Source organism: Osmerus mordax, chromosome 4 (genome assembly GCF_038355195.1).
Source record: "Osmerus mordax isolate fOsmMor3 chromosome 4, fOsmMor3.pri, whole genome shotgun sequence".
NCBI classification, from domain to species: Eukaryota; Metazoa; Chordata; class Actinopteri; order Osmeriformes; family Osmeridae; genus Osmerus; species Osmerus mordax.
Window position 1 is genome coordinate 206490 of NC_090053.1, and position 20392 is coordinate 226881.

At 47.6% G+C, this 20392-nt stretch overlaps 2 protein-coding genes across 2 annotated transcripts in view; both read left to right on the forward strand.

Moving 5' to 3' along the window:
* Window positions 1–1361: 1361 nt before the first annotated feature.
* Window positions 1362–10724, forward strand: LOC136941489 (guanine nucleotide-binding protein G(i) subunit alpha-1). Its single transcript, XM_067233985.1, has 9 exons — window positions 1362–1748; window positions 5745–5787; window positions 6973–7114; window positions 7438–7595; window positions 8242–8370; window positions 8657–8786; window positions 8991–9144; window positions 9282–9473; window positions 10540–10724. The coding sequence occupies exons 1-8, from the start codon at window positions 1631–1633 to the stop codon at window positions 9470–9472; spliced, it is 1065 nt and encodes a 354-aa protein (XP_067090086.1). The 5' UTR covers window positions 1362–1630; the 3' UTR covers window position 9473; window positions 10540–10724.
* A 4433-nt stretch (window positions 10725–15157) lies between these two features.
* Window positions 15158–20392, forward strand: part of LOC136941589 (membrane-associated guanylate kinase, WW and PDZ domain-containing protein 2-like) — a 48572-nt gene continuing 43337 nt past the window's right edge. Inside the window, exon 1 of the mRNA XM_067234127.1 lies at window positions 15158–15455. Coding sequence (XP_067090228.1) covers window positions 15158–15455 — 298 coding nt within the window. The remainder of the gene's footprint in view (window positions 15456–20392) is intronic.

Sequence of the window (20392 nt, forward strand, 5' to 3'; positions counted from 1 at the left end):
TTCCCTTTATACCCAAGAACAACCAATCACACCATATTGTGACCATTACTTATCAACATATGACTAGCAATGCAACAGTAAGTTACACAATGAGGTGTGAGACCCATCAAGTAGAGACTCCATCCAGCAACCCCAGATTTGAGCATATGAGAGGTGGGAGCATGGTGACACCCAGCATTACAAGTTCATCATGAGAACTGACAAGTAAACCTCAGTTAAGTCAATTTTGACTTTTGTGTTAGATTTTTACTATGTTGTAATGTGTAATGAAGCCTTCTGACTCTATATAAACACCCCTCTTCAGTGCAGCTAGGGAAATCTGTTCCTGTGAGCGGTTTGGAAATATCATACCTCTGGTTTGCATGGCAGGGCCATCTGGAATGGAAATAGCATGTAAAGTATGAAGGACAATTTTGACCACTGATATCCTCCTGCATTACCCAAGGGACAATTGTACCTGGCATGGATCACATGCTAAGATCACCAACCAAAGAAACACATGAAAAATGAAAACAGTCAGATATTATTAAACATAATTTCCCACAGTTGGTTTGTGTGTGACATGGAGAATATCTGGGATACCATATATATTTTTGGATTTCATTACAAATGTAAGTGACAGGATCACTATGACCTCATGTCAAGACCACACTTTGCTATTCATATCCCAGGGAGTACTTCCACAGGCTACAGCTTGGAAGTGTCCTTGACGTGTCTGTGACTGAGCCTCAGAACAGAGCACAGGTGTGTCCCCGGCGGGAATCAGGATACCATTATTTGAATGTCTAATGCTCCTGGATGTGGTTGGAGGGAAGGGCACACCATGGGGTTATGACCCTTATGTAAAACAGGCAAGCTCCAATTAGCAATTAATATTGAAATTCTATTTAATTTCTCAAGAGTAATAAGGTCAGATCTAGAATTCATATTGCTATCTCTAAAAAGATTATTTTATTCAAGATTTTAATTTATCCTCAGATAATTAATATTTTTATCTGTGGAATTGCATCTTCATCTGAGACCACGTTATTGTTTAGTGTCTTGCACTGTCACCTCACAACAACAAGGTCCAGGGTTTGATTCCTGCTGGGGGACTGTTAGATCTGCAATTCATCGATTAAATGTGCGTTCGCCTATCAAATTAAAGTCTTTTAGCAGACTTTAATTTGCCAGTCGAAAACGAATAAAACTATTTAAACTGAGACAGGAGACTGGGTTTCATCACACATGCGCACACGTAAGGAGGAGCAGGAAACAACCCATTCAGCTGCTCATAGCGTAAACGAGAAGACGACCCTAGTTAAATGGAGACGGTGGCGGAACGTTGTTCTGTTTCAAATTAATCCAGGGAATCAAGGGTTTTTAAGCCTCGCGTGCAGTCTAAATGCGATCAATAGTAGCAGATTAAAGAAGACAACAACCGAGAAGGCACTGGGCTTTTTAAAAAGAAAAATAATTGAGTTCATTAGAAGTCTTGCTGTGAAAGACTGCTAAAGCAAGGGCGTGTTTGAATCTCTCCGGGGGAGACTACCTCCTACTAGCTTGCTAGCATAGCCAGCTTTCGCATGTTGGTGCATTGTGCTAATTTTACCGTTTTAATTTTTAAGTCCTTTTTGGAACTTGCTTGAAGATGGGGTGTACTCTGAGCACCGACGACAAAGCGGCGCAGGAGCGCAGTAAAATGATCGACAGGAATTTACGGGACGATGGAGAGAAAGCCGCACGGGAGGTCAAGCTACTCTTGCTGGGTGAGAATTGCTGTCGATGATTTCGGTTCAGGCTATTTGCTGGAATATTTAGTCAATGGATGAGTAATAATAAAACATTAAAAAAATACACCTAACCTATATTCACGCATGTGTTTATATTAGTTTCATACCTATTGTTATACCATTTCGTAGATTGCATTAGAATAAGTCATATCGCGTTAACTTATGTTTGAACACGGAAACTTCCATGCATGAATTGTTTCCCACAGTGCAATAGCATAATCTGAACGAAAAGTTGGCGCTGGCTAGCTAACGTTAGCTAATACAAGCAGTAAGCTAGTTGGCTAAAGACAGTCAGTAAACTAGCTAGCCTTTATCGGCCAGCTGTGAAAGCTAGCACTCCACCTGTGGCTACTTCCGCTAGCGATTATTAACTATTAATGTTAATTGGCTGGCGAAATAGCCTAGCGTTGTGTGAATTGGGAAGCTTTTTTAAACTAGTGTCCGTCTGTTTTGCTGTCGTTTAGATTAGGAGCTACAATATAAGCTTAATGAATGAAGCTAGCCTAGCTAGTTTTCGTAACCTATTGCCCGTAGCAGCAGTGTGACTAACCCATGTAATGGCAACGAACAAAGGAACTTAGTTTATTTTTCTATTCCATTTTGATGTGTGATACAGTTCAATTGAATGGGGCACTTGTAACATTTAAGTAGGCTATATAGCGATCAGATGACCAAAGTTCAAATTCATCAGACGCATTTACATTGATCATGAGATGGCATTCGACATCTACAGTACCAAACGTAGGCTAGCTAAGGTTAGCTACAAGTTAAACTAAATCAATTGTTCTCATAAAGAAGCCTAACCTTATCTAACTTACCAGGCAAAGTTAAGTGTCAGCCTAGGCTATACCAGAGGTAGATTTATTTGATCCCCATTTGCATTAAATGTGCTTTATTGGGCATGTATGGGGAAAAACCCAACGCAAGACCCGAGTAGCTTGTGTTTACATGCAAACACCACCTACCACAGTCAGACTGAGAGAGCCTCTGGATCACCAGGAAATTTCCATTGACATCTAAAATGGATAAGAAAACAAAGGTACGCTCACAACAAAGACGAGGATAGAAATTATTTTGATTTGTTTGATTGAAATAGTCATAGTTGGGTTGATTGTCCACGCAGTCTCATAAAGCTGCCAACCTCAGTTAAAAAAACTACACTAACTAGTTGATCTGTAAAACTGAAGTTCTCTAGTCAGTCAAAACAGTTAACAGTATTTGTCTATTTGTAGTTTTCGAATATGCACTAAAAAGACAGGGTCTTAAAAATGTGTAAACCATTTTAGGACTGAGAATGTAGTTTGAAATAATTTCATTTGAAAAAATATTGGATAACCAAGAACGGCTCTTCTAGGTCTGGCCTGACCTTACTCACCTAGGTACTGTCCATCTCCTTACCCTTTTGGGAGTCTCACCCTCCTCACCTAACCTCTGCTGTTATCCTCTTAACCTCTCCCCTCACCCTCCTCACCTAACCTTTGCTGTTATCCTCCTAACCTCTCCCCTCACCCTCCTCACCTAACCTCTGCTGTTATCCTCTTAACCTCTCCCCTCACCCTCCTCACCTAACCTCTGCTGTTATCCTCCTAACCTCTCCCCTCACCCTCCTCACCTAACCTCTGCTGTTATCCTCCTAACCTGTCCCCTCACCCTCCTCACCTAACCTCTGCTGTTATCCTCCTAACCTCTCCCCTCACCCTCCTCACCTAACCTCTGCTGTTATCCTCCTAACCTCTCACCCTCCTCACCTAACCTCTGCTGTTATCTTCCTAACATCTCCCCTCACCCTCCTCACCTAACCTCTGCTGTTATCTTCCTAACATCTCCCCTCACTCATCTCTCGCTCTGGTAGTTACTGTGGCTAAGGTCCATGCTTTCAGATGGTTTCTTGGCAACCAAGAATGCCTGGTTCACGTTACCACAAATAGGGTAAACAAACACAACCAGGGCACAGCAAGTTGGCATGGCCAGAGAGAGGCCCTTCAGGCCACCTGCTACAGTGGCAGCTCTGCTCTGAGAGCTCTGCTCTGCGTCTTTAAACTATTTAACTCTGCCTGTGCCGATAACACAACACTGTTGCCCTGGTGTCGTCTCCAAGTCCTGGACCTTACAGCAGCTCCCTGTGACGGCATGTGGTGCTCTGAGGGGGGGGTGCTGTGAGGGGGGGGTGCTGTGAGGGGGGGGTGCTGTGTGGGGGGGTGCTGTGTGGGGGGGTGCTGTGAGGGGGGGGTGCTGTGAGGGGGGGGGTGCTGTGAGGGGGGGGTGCTGTGAGGGGGGGGTGCTGTGAGGGAGGGGTGCTGTGAGGGAGGGGTGCTGTGAGGGGGGGTGCTGTGAGGGGGGGTGCTGTGAGGGGGGGTGCTGTGAGGGGGGGGTGCTGTGAGGGGGGGTGCTGTGAGGGGGGGTGCTGTGAGGGGGGGTGCTGTGAGGGGGGGGTGCTGTGAGGGGGGGGTGCTGTGAGGGGGGGTGCTGTGAGGGGGGGTGCTGTGAGGGGGGGGTGCTTCTGCGGCTCACAGCCCTATGGAGCTTCAGCCTCATTTCAAATGATCCTGGGTTGAATTTGTAAGGTTGTTTTCCCCCCGTCGTCTTCCACCAGCACCTGCATGAAATGATTGGGAGCTTCTCTCTCAGTAGGATCGAGTGGAAGGAAAATAGGATGATTCAATAATTTTCATGATGGACCACCTTTTTATGGGATATCTAGTCCCCTATAACCTGTGTGTGTGTGAGCAGTGACTCATAAGCTTATTGCATTTCCTCTACCAGGATTGTGCCGGGGGTGTCTGCATTAAGGCAATAATCCCCAGAAGAAATAATCTTCAAATGTGTTGTGAGTGGGAAGATTCATTGTGCACATCTCTGTGGTCCCGATGCTCCAGAGTTGAGGGCGTGTCCTCAGATCCGCAGCCTGGCCTAGACATGGTCTGGAGGCTACATACAGATAACCTGACTTCCCAGATGGATCATCCATGGAAACTGTTTGGAAAAAGGCAGGCACTTAAAAAAAAAAAATATATATATATATATGGCAGGTGATTGTATGAAGCATCTATATATCACAGACTAACTTCAACCACACCTGTAGCTGCCAGTAGCTCCTTATAGGACCCTGATTGGTCTGATCCACTGTGGATTGGTCTGATCCACTGTGGAATGAGCAGAAACAAAAATACTTTGAGCTTGGCAAGATGGATTCTCGCAGGGTTAACATCCAGACCGTTTCGATCTTCCAGTCCATCCAGCCCATGTTTATCACTCTCTCACAAACTCCATCATTCCACATTTTAGAATAGATTTCTTTATATTCTTAATCTGCCTTTTTTCTCCCAATATCACACCGTCACTCTTTTTTATTCCCCCCAAAATTCTTCATCCCACCTGCAGTCAGTTAGCCACTGTTGCTGCCTAGTCAGAGGGCTTGTTCACACGTGAGGTGTGTGTGTGGCAGCAGAGTGTGTCTGTCATTAGGGGGACAGGGAAAGGAGTTTCCCCCAGAGAGGCCATGGGCCCTGCAGAAGAGCAGGTAATTAAATTGCTGTGATCTCAGGTGAGAGCACACACCCTGAGAGACTGCCGGGCCTGGAGAGACCATGTTAGTGTGAAGTACAGCTGACACTGCAATGGGGTAGTTAGTGTGGGGTAGAGCTGACACACTGCACTGGGGTAGTGTGTGAGGTAGGGCTGCTAACTGTCTGATCTGTAATCTAATTGCCTGGAGGATCCAATTGATTAATCCATTGATCCAATTACAGTCCAGGCTCAGAGATGGCTACACCAATGAGATGATTAGACTGACACTCATCTACTCTGACCATAGTATTTTGTATCCTTATAAAGTCACTGTTCCGTAGACTCCATCATGGATATACCCACAGTAGGTGTTGCATGGGGCCTGGCTCTGGGCTGCTTTTCTGGTAAGGAGGGTCCATCTTACTCCTCTTATCTCCCCCTGACGTGTGTCTCCCTGCTGTACAGGTGCTGGGGAGTCTGGGAAGAGTACCATTGTCAAACAGATGAAGTAAGTCTGTGCCTTTTGAAGGTCACATTACTCTTTTTTGAACCTTCTGAAACCAGCAGTGGTCTCCTGGCATCATGTTCACCTCAGTGCTTTGTCAGGACCCTAGTCATGCTCTCCCCCTCAGTGCTCTGTCAGGACCCTAGTCATGCTCTCCCCCTCAGTGCTCTGTCAGGACCCTAGTCATGCTCTCCCCCTCAGTGCTCTGTCAGGACCCCAGTCATGCTCTCCCCCTCAGTGCTCTGTCAGGACCCTAGTCATGCTCTCCCCCTCAGTGCTCTGTCAGGACCCTAGTCATGCTCTCCCCCTCAGTGCTCTGTCAGGACCCTAGTCATGCTCTCCCCCTCAGTGCTCTGTCAGGACCCCAGTCATGCTCTCCCCCTCAGTGCTCTGTCAGGACCCTAGTCATGCTCTCCCCCTCAGTGCTCTGTCAGGACCCTAGTCATGCTCTCCCCCTCAGTGCTCTGTCAGGACCCTAGTCATGCTCTCCCCCTCAGTGCTCTGTCAGGACCCTAGTCATGCTCTCCCCCTCAGTGCTCTGTCAGGACCCTAGTCATGCTCTCCCCCTCAGTGCTCTGTCAGGACCCTAGTCATGCTCTCCCCCTCAGTGCTCTGTCAGGACCCTAGTCATGCTCTCCCCCTCAGTGCTCTGTCAGGACCCTAGTCATGCTCTCCCCCTCAGTGCTCTGTCAGGACCCTAGTCATGCTCTCCCCCTCAGTGCTCTGTCAGGACCCTAGTCATGCTCTCCCCCTCAGTGCTCTGTCAGGACCCTAGTCATGCTCTCCCCCTCAGTGCTCTGTCAGGACCCTAGTCATGCTCTCCCCCTCAGTGCTCTGTCAGGACCCTAGTCATGCTCTCCCCCTCAGTGCTCTGTCAGGACCCTAGTCATGCTCTCCCCCTCAGTGCTCTGTCAGGACCCTAGTCATGCTCTCCCCCTCAGTGCTCTGTCAGGACCCTAGTCATGCTCTCCCCCTCAGTGCTCTGTCAGGACCCTAGTCATGCTCTCCCCCTCAGTGCTCTGTCAGGACCCTAGTCATGCTCTCCCCCTCAGTGCTCTGTCAGGACCCTAGTCATGCTCTCCCCCTTCTTGCTCTCTCTCTGTTGGTTTGGCTCTCGCTCCCCTTCTCTCTTTCCTTCCCCTCTCCCCCTCTTTCTCTCTCCCTTTTCTCTTTCTCCCCCCCTCCCAGGATCATCCATGAGGCAGGCTACTCAGAGGAGGAGTGTAAGCAGTACAAGGCAGTGGTCTACAGCAACACCATCCAGTCCATCATCGCCATCATCAGAGCCATGGGGCGCCTCAAGATCGACTTTGCTGACGCAGCGCGAGCCGTGAGTATATTGGGGCGGGTGTACCTGTCTCGCGTATGACAGCTTCCTGCTCCTCTTTTTTACATAGAAAGTAATAGTATTGTCAATGTCAATTTGATATTGCTGCTGTTGTGGTGTGTGAGCCCTCCTAACCAGGGCAGGCTGGAGGAGGGGTATGTAGAGGGGAACAGGGCTCATGGTGTGCAGGTGTCTGCTGGAGGAGGGGTATGTAGAGGGGAACAGGGCTCATGGTGTGCAGGTGTCTGCTGGAGGAGGGGTATGTAGAGGGGAACAGGGCTCATGGTGTGCAGGTGTCCGTGCCTGACTAGTCACACTGTCTCCAGGACGACGCCCGGCAGCTGTTCGTCCTGGCGGGCTCAGCGGAGGAGGGCTTCATGACTGGCGAGCTGGCGGGGGTGATCCAGCGGCTCTGGAAGGACGGGGGGGTCCAGGCCTGCTTCGGACGCTCACGGGAGTATCAGCTGAACGACTCTGCTGCATAGTGAGGCTCACACATACATATGTGTATATATTCACGTACACTAGTGTTGGAACAACGCTAGTGTAGGGATCCACTTTTAACTGTTTATTAGGGTCGGATACAGGTATGCATTGCAGATCTCGGGTCCGGTCGGGTAACTCATTTTGCTAGCCCACGCACAAGCATAATACTATATATGCTATAGCCTACATATACTGTATACTATACATATCTTTTTACATCTTTGTATATTTTTTTTCTTTTTTGATGCTGTATAAATGAAAAGGTATTTCTTCTGATGCTACTGCATAGATGTTGCTCGTCAAGTTATTAGAATTTCACTGTTTTGATTACGGTATCTGTTCGGTTCATGTGACCAATACACCACCCGAAAACACCTGACCGACCCGGTGGGTCGAGTACACGACCTACTGTGACCCTAACCTACTGTGACCCTAACCCTAACCTACTGTGATCCTAACCTACTGTGACCCGATCCAACACTGATGTACACACGTGCATACATACAGAAGACTTCACATGAACTTGATCGAAGGGTCGAAATGTGACTTGTTTTCTATACGTGCTGTGCTGTATCAATGTAGAATCGTAGGACTATGTTTAATCAGGGCTTTCATTAGTGTGTCGTGCTCTGTGTCTCCTTCAGCTACCTGAACGACCTGGACAGGATTGCCCACGGCTCCTATGTGCCCACTCAGCAGGATGTGCTGCGCACCCGTGTCAAGACCACCGGCATCGTGGAGACACACTTCACCTTCAAGGACCTGCACTTCAAGTCAGCACTGCCACCTGATTCTCTTGATCACACACGTACACACACAGCTTATGATCTCTTACTAAGGTCTGAGTCAGGCATCTAGGGTCGCCCCAGGTCAGCCACCGCTTGGCTGCCTGCCTGCCTGGCTGGTTGGCTGGCTGCCTGCAGTCTGCTTGGAATAGTGTCACATTTGGAAATATTTTGTGTCTGTTCAGCAGATGTTCTGTGGGTGTATTGTAGCTGTGTACATTCTTACTAAGAGTATGTGTGTTTTATTACCAGACTGTGTGTGTGTCCTCTCCAGGATGTTTGACGTAGGAGGTCAGAGGTCAGAGAGGAAGAAGTGGATCCATTGCTTCGAGGGGGTGACTGCCATCATCTTCTGTGTTGCGCTGAGTGACTATGACCTAGTGCTGGCCGAGGACGAGGAGATGGTGAGGCATTCCTCCTCAGCCTCTCTTCCCCCCTGCACTTTCCTCTTTGGCTGTCCTTTCTCCTTTAGTAACTCTTCCACTTTCTTCCTTTTTACTAATTTCCCATCCCTCTCCTCTGCCTTCCATCCCTCCTCTCTCTTTCCTCCCCCCCTCCCTCATGTTGAGTAACCAGCTGAAGCCTGCCTGATTCTCTCTCGTCTCCAGAACCGTATGCATGAGAGCATGAAGCTCTTTGACTCCATCTGCAACAACAAGTGGTTCACAGACACTTCCATCATCCTCTTCCTCAACAAGAAGGACCTGTTCGAGGAGAAGATCAAGAAGAGTCCCCTCACCATCTGCTACCCAGAGTATGCCGGTGAGATGACCACACAGTGTTCATGCACACAAAACAGTCTAAAAGATTCTGCCCCCCCTTCACCTCCATCTCTCTTCCCCTAATCCTCCCACCCAAACCCTCATTCCCTCTCCCTAACCCTTCTGTGCCCCCCTCAGGCTCCAACACGTACGAGGAGGCAGCAGCCTACATCCAGTGTCAGTTTGAGGACCTGAACAAGCGGAAGGACACCAAGGAGATCTACACCCACTTCACCTGTGCCACTGACACCAAGAACGTGCAGTTTGTCTTTGACGCTGTCACCGATGTTATCATCAAGAACAACCTGAAAGACTGTGGCCTGTTCTAAGGTAACTGTGTGTGTGGCCGGCCAACTAAGAAAGTTCCAGATCATAATGGCTTGAACAGTTATGGATTTCATATAGTGGTGGGCCGTTAACGCGCGTTAATGCGCTGCGACTCTTATCGGCGATAAAAAAATATCGCCGTTAATCTATTCTCAAAGTTGGGTTGGGAGCTGGGTCTATACTACGCAAGCTATGATGACTTTCACCTTGATATATTAGCGCGGATGTATACCTAGCCGAATTGCACTGTAGGGGGCGAGAACGAGTCTTCGAACCTGTGTGTATGCCTTGTGTATGAAATTATCACATCAAACGTGACGTGCTAACATGGATGCAGCTATGAAGCCGCCTGGTTTGCTTCAGGGAAAATGTATTTTTAAGAAGCTTCCCAATGGAAACATCGACAAGACTAAGGTTGTTTGCACCTTGTGCTATGCGGAATTAGTTTACTGTAGGAGTTCTTAGTCTCAAATACCACCTAAACGCAAAGCATCCCTTAGCTAATGCGGAAGATGCCGGGCCAAGCACTGATGTAGCGCAGTCGTCAAACTACGATGTTTGAGCGCAACCGAGGCAAGCCCGTCAGCACAGCTCTATCAGCCAAGCTAACTAATCTAATAAACAGTTAATAAACACAAGTACATTTTATTGAACATAATTTATTTTCATCACCAATTATCATAGTAGAACAGCTTTCTCAAGCAGTTTGTGATGCACTTTGGAAACAGGAGATGAGCTCCTGGTCTAATGCGCCATCTGGCTTGAGAAACCCGTTCTCAAAGACTTACTTTTAGTCATTATTTGGGTAGCACACATATTCTGAATGCCTTCGGTGGAATTCAAATGAGCCATTTTAATCTAGATTAATCTAGATTAACGCCAAGATTACAATGAGACTAATCTAGATTTAAAAAAAATATCTATGCCCACCACTAATTTCATACTATTTGTATATGTCATCAAATAATGGAATTCTGAATAGGAATTTTGGATCAGAAAAACCTGTTATGGTTGCATCCTGATTGCAGAGTCTGATCAGTGCATTTCTCGTTTGTGTGCACGCATGCAGGGCTCTGGATGTCTGGTGAGGTGTGTCCTCTGGTCAGAGGGTGAAGAGGACCTCTCGGATACCTGAAAGTCACTTTTAACCTCCTTATTAACTTATGTTGATCTCTAAAAAAAATGCTGTGTAGAAAAACGTTTCTGTAAAATATTTGTACAACTGTCACTATGGATGATAATTTTTCACCATTTAAAAAAAAAAAAAAAAAAAAAAACCTATTCTTTTTTTTTTTTCTTTTTTTTTTTTTTTTAACTTTTTTGGACTTTTTATAAAGGGGCCTTTGCAGTCTGAAAAGACACTTCTGTTTGTAGGTACTTGTGCCTTTGCATGCTTTAGTTGCAGTGTTTGTTTTTGTCGGCTAACTTGTATTAGATGTACGTAGATGTTGTCATTGAACTCCCCTTTGCCACCACATGTAGTTTCCATGGTAATGACATCCCAGAGTATATATATTTTTTTTTTGTCTGTGGGACTGGAAAAGACCAAGTAAGACCAACTCTCTTTATAGACCAACTCACTTTGAATCTGATTTACTGTGTGACTTATGAGTGAGTAAATGAGTAGGCGTGCATGATTGTGTTTGTGTGCACAATATAAATCAAAGGGACTCTCTCTCTCTTACTCTCTCTCTTTTTTACTCTCTACTCTTTTACTCTCTCTTACTCTCTACTCTGTCATAATCTTCTTTCACAGTCTCACCTAAAAGAAGTGACCAAAAAAAGCCACATGACAGATGTGTGGTCATAGCAACGGCCCTCCTCCAGGACCTGGGTGGGGGAGCAGCGGGCAGGAGGGCAGGACCTGGGTGGGGGAGCAGAGGGCAGGACCTGGGTGGGGGAGCAGCGGGCAGGAGGGCAGGACCTGGGTGGGGGAGCAGAGGGCAGGACCTGGGTGGGGGAGCAGAGGGCAGGAGGGCAGGACCTGGGTGGGGGAGCAGCGGGCAGAAGGGCAGGACCTGGGTGGGGGATCAGAGGGCAGGAGGGCAGGACCTGGGTGGGGGAGCAGCGGGCAGAAGGGCAGGACCTGGGTGGGGGAGCAGCGGGCAGGACCTGGGTGGGGGAGCAGAGGGCAGGAGGGCAGGACCTGGGTGGGGGAGCAGCGGGCAGAAGGGCAGGACCTGGGTGGGGGATCAGAGGGCAGGAGGGCAGGACCTGGGTGGGGGAGCAGCGGGCAGAAGGGCAGGACCTGGGTGGGGGAGCAGCGGGCAGGAGGGCAGGACCTGGGTGGGGAGCAGAGGGCAGGACCTGGGTGGGGGAGCAGCGGGCAGGATGGAAGGCACTCTGTTACTGATGACTTTGTACTGGTTTAAGTTACATATCTCCCTAAGCTCTGCCCCTCTGTGCTCATTGGATGGGGATGTTAGCGGACTAATTTCCATTATTTTGCTAATAAAAGTTGCTTTGGTAAAACCTTGGCATCCTTCACAACAATGTCTACTGTAGTGTGTGTGTGTGTGTGTGTGTGTGTGGGGGGGGGGGGGTTAAGGGTTGGGATGTGAGACCCTATGCATGTGAGTGTGCTTTTTCTTTCTGAAATACAATAATCCTCTATTGTGTGTGTTTGTGTAAATCAGTATGTTTTACATTTTCAGTCAATCACAATTCATAATGTGACAAACTCGAGATAACATTTTTTAAATGCTGGTTTGTGTCGTCTGTTGGGTAAAGGTATATGGTGCCAAGATAGGTGTTGCAGTGCCATCTAGTGGTGTCTGATTGTAAATTGCAACTGAAAGTCTAAAATTCGTTTTCTACACTGCTGGTTTGGCTGTCTGCAGTGATGCATACTAAACACCCAATGTTACAAACACTATATACATTTGTGTGTGTCTGAGTGTTTATCTAGACTGGTGTAGTGGACATTAGCTCCATAACACTTATTGAGCTGAAAGACTCAATTTTCACTGATCGGATTGAAGGTTTTCAGGGCCATGGGTGATCAGGAATGTCTCTTATTATTCATGTCGACATGTGTCTCATACGTTTTTTTCGTATGAGACAGATGTCATACGACAGTTTTTTTCGACTATTTTAGGCTACGTTTGTTGTGCGTGATAGCCAGGAAATGATAAAAGCTAACAGTTTGGCTTTAAAATATAAGATGGGTCAGATGGCTGAGCGGTTAGGGAGTCGGGCTATTACATTTAGTCATTTAGCAGACGCTCTTATCCAGAGCGATCAGAAGGTTGTTGGTTCGATTCCCTGCTGTCCCAAACGACGTTGTGTCCTTGGGCAAGGCTACTTGCCTCGGGGAGAATGTCCCTGTACTTACTGTAAGTCGCTCTGGATAGGAGCGTCTGCTAAATGACTAAAAATGTAAAGTACAAAGGAGTGAAAGTAAAAAGTTGTCAGAAAAATTAATGAAGTAAAGTACTGATATCAGAAAAATCTACAAATACTTCATATCTCTGATGGGTGATAATCTCATAATCCAATCCTGACTACTGGATTAAACTGTTAGATTTTGAACCCTGACCATGACCAGTTGAAGGATGTTGCTCCATGGATTATTTAAGATTGATGAGTTGTAGGCTAAACTGAACGTTAGTCAGGAAAGCACCTGCAAAAACACCTGGCACATGGCGGGCAGAAAGGGGCAATAAATGCAAGGTTTACAAAGGTAACGTCGCCGCTACCAAAGTTCCCACAGGTACGACGTCGCCACCATCACCCCCATTGGGAACCAATGATAAAAAGGCTGACACGACACGGACATTGTGGGCAAAGCTTGTTTACATTGTATGCTATTCGGGAGTGCGAGGGCACTTATCACCAGGGGCGTAGCCAGGACATTATTTCTGGGGGGGCCAGCTCTGGCCAGTCTTTTATTTGGGGTGGAACTACTATTTTAAAACTCACACACTGCATCACTCAGAGCAGCAGTTTTCTAACGGTATCCAGTGGTTAGCTGCTAGTCTCCATTGAAGCGCTGTCAGAATGCAGGTAAATTGGTTTGTGTCTTGCGCTGTTGATGGGGGCGTGGCCCAACATGTTGCGAATATGGGGCATGTAGCATAAGTGACAAATGCCAATATAAGACGACTTTATAAAAAATAAAAATAAATACTAATGCATTTATTTCAGCTTTATACCGTTTCTGTCCAGGAAGGTATTTTTTTTTGGTGAGGTTGGGGTGCGCACACATACAGACCGGCGCACACACACGCTTTTCCGATCTCATGGCAATATGAGGACTGTCATCATGTAGGCTATTAGGCGAAGCTGCTCTGGTGTTTAATATTGCATGCAACTTCACTTCGACTACTTTGCAAAGCTGTCCTTCCATGAAAAAATTATAACAAAAGGATTTTGCCAAATTTATGCCATCACTGATGTTACGTAATGACGAAGGGATATTCTATTCGACGGGACAGTGTTGATACACTGGTCTATATTTGGCCCACGGCGAATTGTAAACTTGCGAGAGAATTTAAAACTCGGAGATTCTCCGAGATTATAAAGATACAAATTTGTGAGACAAAAAACAGATGTGTTTTTTGGGGGGTCAGTACGCTTTACTTTGCATGGTCAACGTCATCACATGCAGTCTATTGCCATGTAGGCCTATGCCTGCAGTAAGTCTAATATTTGATTAAATTAGCCTAGCCTACTTTTCCATATGGATTATGAAATAAGGAAATACTCGTGATTTTACGTCCAGAATCATCCGGACTTTGAATATACATTTAAAGAGACGTTAATTGGGCATATTCAGAAGAAAACAACATGAGCTTTTGTGCAATGCAGTTTTTTTCTTGCAAGTTTTCGTAAAGTTGCGAGAATATTACCCCCCTCAACCGGCTCAGTAATTATTAGGCTAAATATATATATATATTTTTTTTTACCAACAATGGTCCGCCCCTAATACGCCATACGCCCAACTAACCAGACCACTCTGTAATTAGCCTGTTTGAAAATAGCCTAATTGGAAATATAAGCCTTGACTGAATCCGATTTTTTTTCGCATTTTAAATTGAGCTTGTAGGCTAACCTGAAAACATTTTTTTATTGTGCAAATGAACTCCAGAGTAGCATGTCGTCTAAACCTAGCTAGCCTGATGTCGACACACCCCGACAAAAGCATGCCAAACACGCCCGTTTTAGTGAAATAGGACTGCTTTGGCATTCATCCATACCAGTGTGGCTATTACTTTGCCCATTATTTAAGATGGGCAAAGTAGACCAATAAAACAGTGCACACTTTTAAGTAACGGTTGCCACTTTAATGGGCAATGTAGCCTAATCAATGTGTGCCTGCGAATGCGCCTGGCTTCGGCACTAACCGAGCGGGCAAAAAAGAGAACGCTCATTTGCGCCTTATTATTTCCCCCCTCTTTCTCTCCATCCATCCATCCCTCCTCACCGAACCATTAATTTATCTCCTCCTCCAGACTTTACATCCGGGTCATTCGCTAGTATTTGTCTCTTGTGTCCACCGTACTGCGCTACAGCCCCTTTGCCCGACTGCAACGCTTGCAAGATGGATAGTATGCCTGCCTTTTAACCGTAGCCTAATGGAAAAGACACTCTGAGCAGCCGGTCGCAAGGACCCGTGCAAGCACTTACGAGATGATACGCTAGGCCAGGCTGTCGGATGGGCACCTTTTGGTGATACTCGCCCAACGATGTCCAAAAGCCTCAAGAAGAAAAATCACTGGACCAACAAAGTCCACGAAGCAGTGATATGTAGGAGCAAAGACGGAGAACTGGGGTTCGAACTGAAGGGGGGCGCGGAAAATGGGCAGTTTCCCTACTTCGGGGAGGTGAAGCAGGGTAAAGCGGCCGTGCAGAGCGGCAAGCTGGCCCAGGATGAACTGCTGCTGGAAGTAAACGACATGCCGGTGGCTGGTCTCACGACCCGGGACGTACTGGCCGTGATTAAACACTGCAAAGACCCGGTTCGCTTCAAGTGTGTCAAACAAGGTGAGGGACGGCCGTTACACTTATGAGCGTAAAACAGCAGCGGGCCGCCTCACAAATGTAGAGCCGTCTATTAGATTGTTAGTGTAGCCGAATACCTCGTACATCTGTGGAGCCTACAGAAGAGTAGGGTATCATGTGTGTTTGATGGCCAGATGCTAGCTGTTGTAAGTAGCCATCAGTTCACAAACACGTAGGATACATTTCCTGTGTATTGAGGACAGGACTGGTTGCTTAATGACGTAATGGAAAGAAATTAGTCAGCTACTAGCCAGATCAATAGTCGGTTCATGCAATCGTAGCCCAAACGTGACATACGTCGCTTGCTGGTAAAATGTAAACTGGTTCAGAGCTTCTGACCAAGGGGGTGTGTCCTTTTCGGCTAGCTGCCACGGCCTGCGGCTGCTCCGTTATTCGCTAGAGGGACTGGGCTTTGCTATGTTTTGATAACAGTAAATGGTTTAAATGTGTTCGCCTACTTTAACCCGCAATAGGATTAGGCCTACCATGAGTAATATAGCCTATAAGGTATTGGCTACACCCACTACGAGACGGAAGATAGCATGTGTAATAGCAAACCCATGCCATTATGCCGACAACACCGTCATAACGCAAGTGACAGGACAAAGGATGTTAGTTTAGGCATTTTCCATTATCAATTGTTGTAGAAACGGCTGTTGTGGTTTTAGTTTAATTGGTACAGGCCTGTTGTCAGCCTGCATGGCTCTGCCATGGCCATCCATATGTTGCCATGGTTCTCTGTGTGGACGGAGTTCCATCCTATAAACTGGACACCAACAGTTAAGATAGCCCTCTGTCTCTCTGGGCTCCACATAGTACAAGGGCATCTGTCTGTGGGACCCTGGATATTGGCTGAGGCTTTGAGAGGGGGCAAGTCTCCTCAGACGTTTCTGCGTGGTATGTAGTCATGGGGTGGTATGTAGTCATGGGGTGGTCTGTGAACATGGTAGGTTGTCATGGTGTAGTCTCTGGTGATATATTTTCCTGTGGTAATGGTGAGTGGGGAGTCAGGTGGCTGAGCGGTGAGGGAATCGGGCTAGTAATCCGAAGGTTGCCAGTTCGATTCCCGGTCATGCCAACTGACGTTGTGTCCTTGGGCAAGGCACTTCACCCTACTTGCCTCGGGGGAATGTCCCTGTACTTACTGTAAGTCGCTCTGGATAAGAGCGTCTGCTAAATGACTAAATGTAAATGTAATGGTGACTGGGTTGTGATCATGGTCTGTGTGTGTCACTGTGTCTGTGGTCATGGGATCTCTTTCTGTGGTCATGGCAAGGTGTCTGGTCATGGGGACTGTGTCCATGGTCATAGTTAGGTTTCTGTGGTCATGGCAAGGTGTCTGGTCATGGGGACTGTGTCCATGGTCATAGTTAGGTTTCTGTGGTCATGGCAAGGTGTCTGGTCATGGGGACTGTGTCCATGGTCATAGTTAGGTTTCTGTGGTCATGGCAAGGTGTCTGGTCATGGGGACTGTGTTCATGGTCATAGTTAGGTTTCTGTGGTCATGGCAAGGTGTCTGGTCATGGGGACTGTGTTCATGGTCATAGTTAGTTTTCTGTGGTCATGGCAAGGTGTCTGGTCATGGGGACTGTGTTCATGGTCATAGTTAGGTTTCTGTGGTCATGGCAAGGTGTCTGGTCATGGGGACTGTGTTCATGGTCATAGTTAGGTTTCTGTGGTCATGGCAAGGTGTCTGGTCATGGGGACTGTGTTCATGGTCATAGTTAGGTTTCTGTGGTCATGGCAAGGTGTCTGGTCATGGGGACTGTGTCCATGGTCATAGTTAGGTTTCTGTGGTCATGGCAAGGTGTCTGGTCATGGGGACTGTGTTCATGGTCATAGTTAGGTTTCTGTGGTCATAATGAGGTGCCTCTGCAGTTTGTGGTTGTGTGAAATGCTGGAGCTGTAGTCTGGAACTGTCTGACCTGCTTCTGTCAGGTTCCATAAAGGACAGAAAGGATCTCTGGGCCTGGTCTAACATAGCATCTGAAGTCTGAGATAATATACCTTCTCAGTCTCGCTGTGTTTGTTTCTGTGTCTCTGTCTTTCTCCTTCCCTGTCTCTCTTTCTGTGTATCTCTGTCTTCTCCTGTCTCTCTTTCTCTCAAGCTGTTTTTCTTTGAGTCTTTGCTCTGTCTCTCTATCTGTCTCACTGTTTCTTAATTTCTCAATCTCCCCTTCCTGCCCCCTAGGTGTACAGAGTTTACCCACTCTCTCTCCTGTAGCCCAGCCAATGTAAGGTCACACAGAGCACCTGCCTTCTAGTGTCTGAGTCTGGTAGGTGCCTCTCACGGTGGTGGGGCTGTCAGGCCAAATAGTGTCCTACCTGACGTCACAATGTCCGTCGCTATGCCGACCTTATATTCCTGAGATATCTACCTGTGCTAGCAGGAAACTGTCATGGTTGCTATACTGGTTACTAGGTAGGAAGTTTTGTATTTAGGCTTATTTAAACCAGTTGATTCTACTCTACGATTTAAAGTTTTCACTCGTTCGACATTCCCGAGACAGCAACGCGCGCAGGTAGAATACTATACGTGTTGCCTTCCCAGTCTGTTAAAATTGATGATAAATAAGTAATTATTTCGCCGAAAACAACTAACTAGCTAACACTAGCTATCGAAGGAGTGAAAACTTTAAATCGTAGAGTAGAATAAACTGAGTTGTGGGAACCTGATTGGGTGTTGATGCAGGAATGCTGATGAACTGGGTCATGTGACCAACTGTTGTGGTTGGATGAGAATCAGTTGGACCCCTCTCTTCTGTCCCTCTCTCTACCTCTCCTCTGCCCTCAATTCTCTCATCCTCTCTTCCCTCCTCCCTTCTTGTACTCTCCTTTTCCTTTCTCCATACTTATCGCCAATACATTTACTCGTCTTGTATTCTCAGTTTTTCCTTTTGCTGTTTTTCTCTGTCTCCATCCTCTACTTTCTCTCCTCCACTTCCTCTTCTTCTGCCGCTGGGTTAGGGTTAGCCTGGGTTAGGGTTAGCCTGGGTTAGGGTTAGTCTGGGTTAGTCTGTGTTAGTCTGGGTTAGTCTGGGTTAGTCTGGGTTAGGGTTAGTCTGAGTTAGTCTGGGTTAGGGTTAGTCTGGGTTAGGGTTAGGTTGGGTTAGGGTTAGACTGGGTTAGGGTTAGGCTGGGTTAGGGTTAGACTGGGTTAGGGTTAGTCTGGGTTAGGGTTAGCCTGGGTTAGGGTTAGCCTGGGTTAGGGTTAGGCTGGGTTAGGGTTAGTCTGGGTTAGGGTTAGCCTGGGTTAGGGTTAGGCTGGGTTAGGGTTAGACTGGGTTAGGGTTAGTCTGGGTTAGGGTTAGCCTGGGTTAGGCTGGGTTAGGGTTAGGCTGGGTTAGGGTTAGACTGGGGTAGGGTTAGGCTGGGTTAGGGTTAGGCTGGGAATGCAGGCAATGATGGCTTACGGTTAGCTTCATAATGACACTGGAACTAACATCTCATTGATTCAGCCCCATCCCCCATTTCTCCCTCTCTCCAGTGTGAGCACTCATTTCTTAACGTCTATCTCTTTTTCTTTTTTTGTCTTTACTTTCCCTCCCCCTCTGTCCATCCCATGGTAGTTCTCCTCAGTAGTGTCCAGGGCATGTGTGTGAGAGTGTGTGGTGACTCAGAAAGCTTCTGAGGGCTCTGCTAAGGCTGTATGCACACTAAAGCAGAGCTGTAAAGCAGGCCACACACACACACCCACACAGAAACCTTACTCCATTGCAGAGTACTCTCAGTAAGTGGTAGGGCCGCTTGCGCGTCACATATACACAGGTAGACAGACACAGGCAAACACTCACACACATGCTCACACACACTCACAGTATGTAATAGGTATGTTCAGTCAGGTAGAAGTAGCAGTCCCTGAGGGAGAGGAGAACTTGCTGCTCAGCTATAACCCCAGACCAGGGGCCTCAACCTGGCCTTGCACACCGTGTATAAGAGTGTGTGTATAAGACTGTGGGTTAGGGGGTCCCCACAGTCTTATACTAACACTCTTATACACATATTGATACAAAACACATACATTTATAAATATACACATACACACACACACTATAAGAAACATGCACTCTGACTTGCAGACTCAGAGACACACACAGGAGAGTGATAGAGGACAGTAAATCCATGGCTCCATTAGTGCATGCACCATGCTGCAGTGCTGTCACTGGGGAGCTCTAGAGGGCTGCTGGTCTTTGTGCACTATTTCTTTCTTTTGTCTCCCACTCAAACCTATGTAGACTGACTTGCCAGAAATTAATTGTTGTTAGACCCAGCAATGGTTAATTAAATTAAATATGTTCAGTCTCAAGGTGCCTGCCTCTTCCCTCATGTCCTCGTGCTGCCTCTTCCCTCATGTCCTCCTGCTGCCTCTTCTTCCTGCCTCCTTGCCTTCCTCCTGCCGCCTTGCCTGCCTCCTTGCCCTCCTCCTGCCTCCTTGCCCTCCTCCTTGCCCTCCTCCTGCCTTCTTGTAAATCCACCGTTACCCCCTCCCCCATGCTGGCTCCATGTTAGCAGGAGGCAGCAGGCAGGAGGCACCAGGCAGGAGGCAGGAGGCACCAGGCAGGAGGCAGCAGGCACCAGGCACCAGGCAGGAGGCACCAGGCAGGAGGCAGCAGGCAGCAGGCAGGAGGCAGCAGGCAGGAGGCAGGAGGCACCAGGCAGGAGGCACCAGGCAGGAGGCAGCAGGCAGGAGGCACCAGGCAGGAGGCAGCAGGCAGGAGGCACCAGGCAGGAGGCACCAGGCAGGAGGCAGCAGGCAGGAGGCACCAGGCAGGAGGCAGCAGGCAGGAGGCAGCAGGCAGGAGGCAGCAGGCAGGAGGCACCAGGCAGGAGGCAGCAGGCAGGAGGCACCAGGCAGGAGGCACCAGGCAGGAGGCAAGAGGCAGGAGGCAGCAGGCAGGAGGCAGGAGGCACCAGGCAGC

Coding starts and splice junctions, on each gene's coding strand:
- LOC136941489 (XM_067233985.1), top strand. CDS start 1,631: ATGGGGTGTACTCTGAGCACCGACGACAAAGCGGCGCAGGAGCGCAGT. Junction 5,788..6,972: donor ACCATTGTCAAACAGATGAA/GTAAGTCTGTGC, acceptor CCCCCCTCCCAG/GATCATCCATGAGGCAGGCT. Junction 8,787..8,990: donor TGGCCGAGGACGAGGAGATG/GTGAGGCATTCC, acceptor TCTCGTCTCCAG/AACCGTATGCATGAGAGCAT.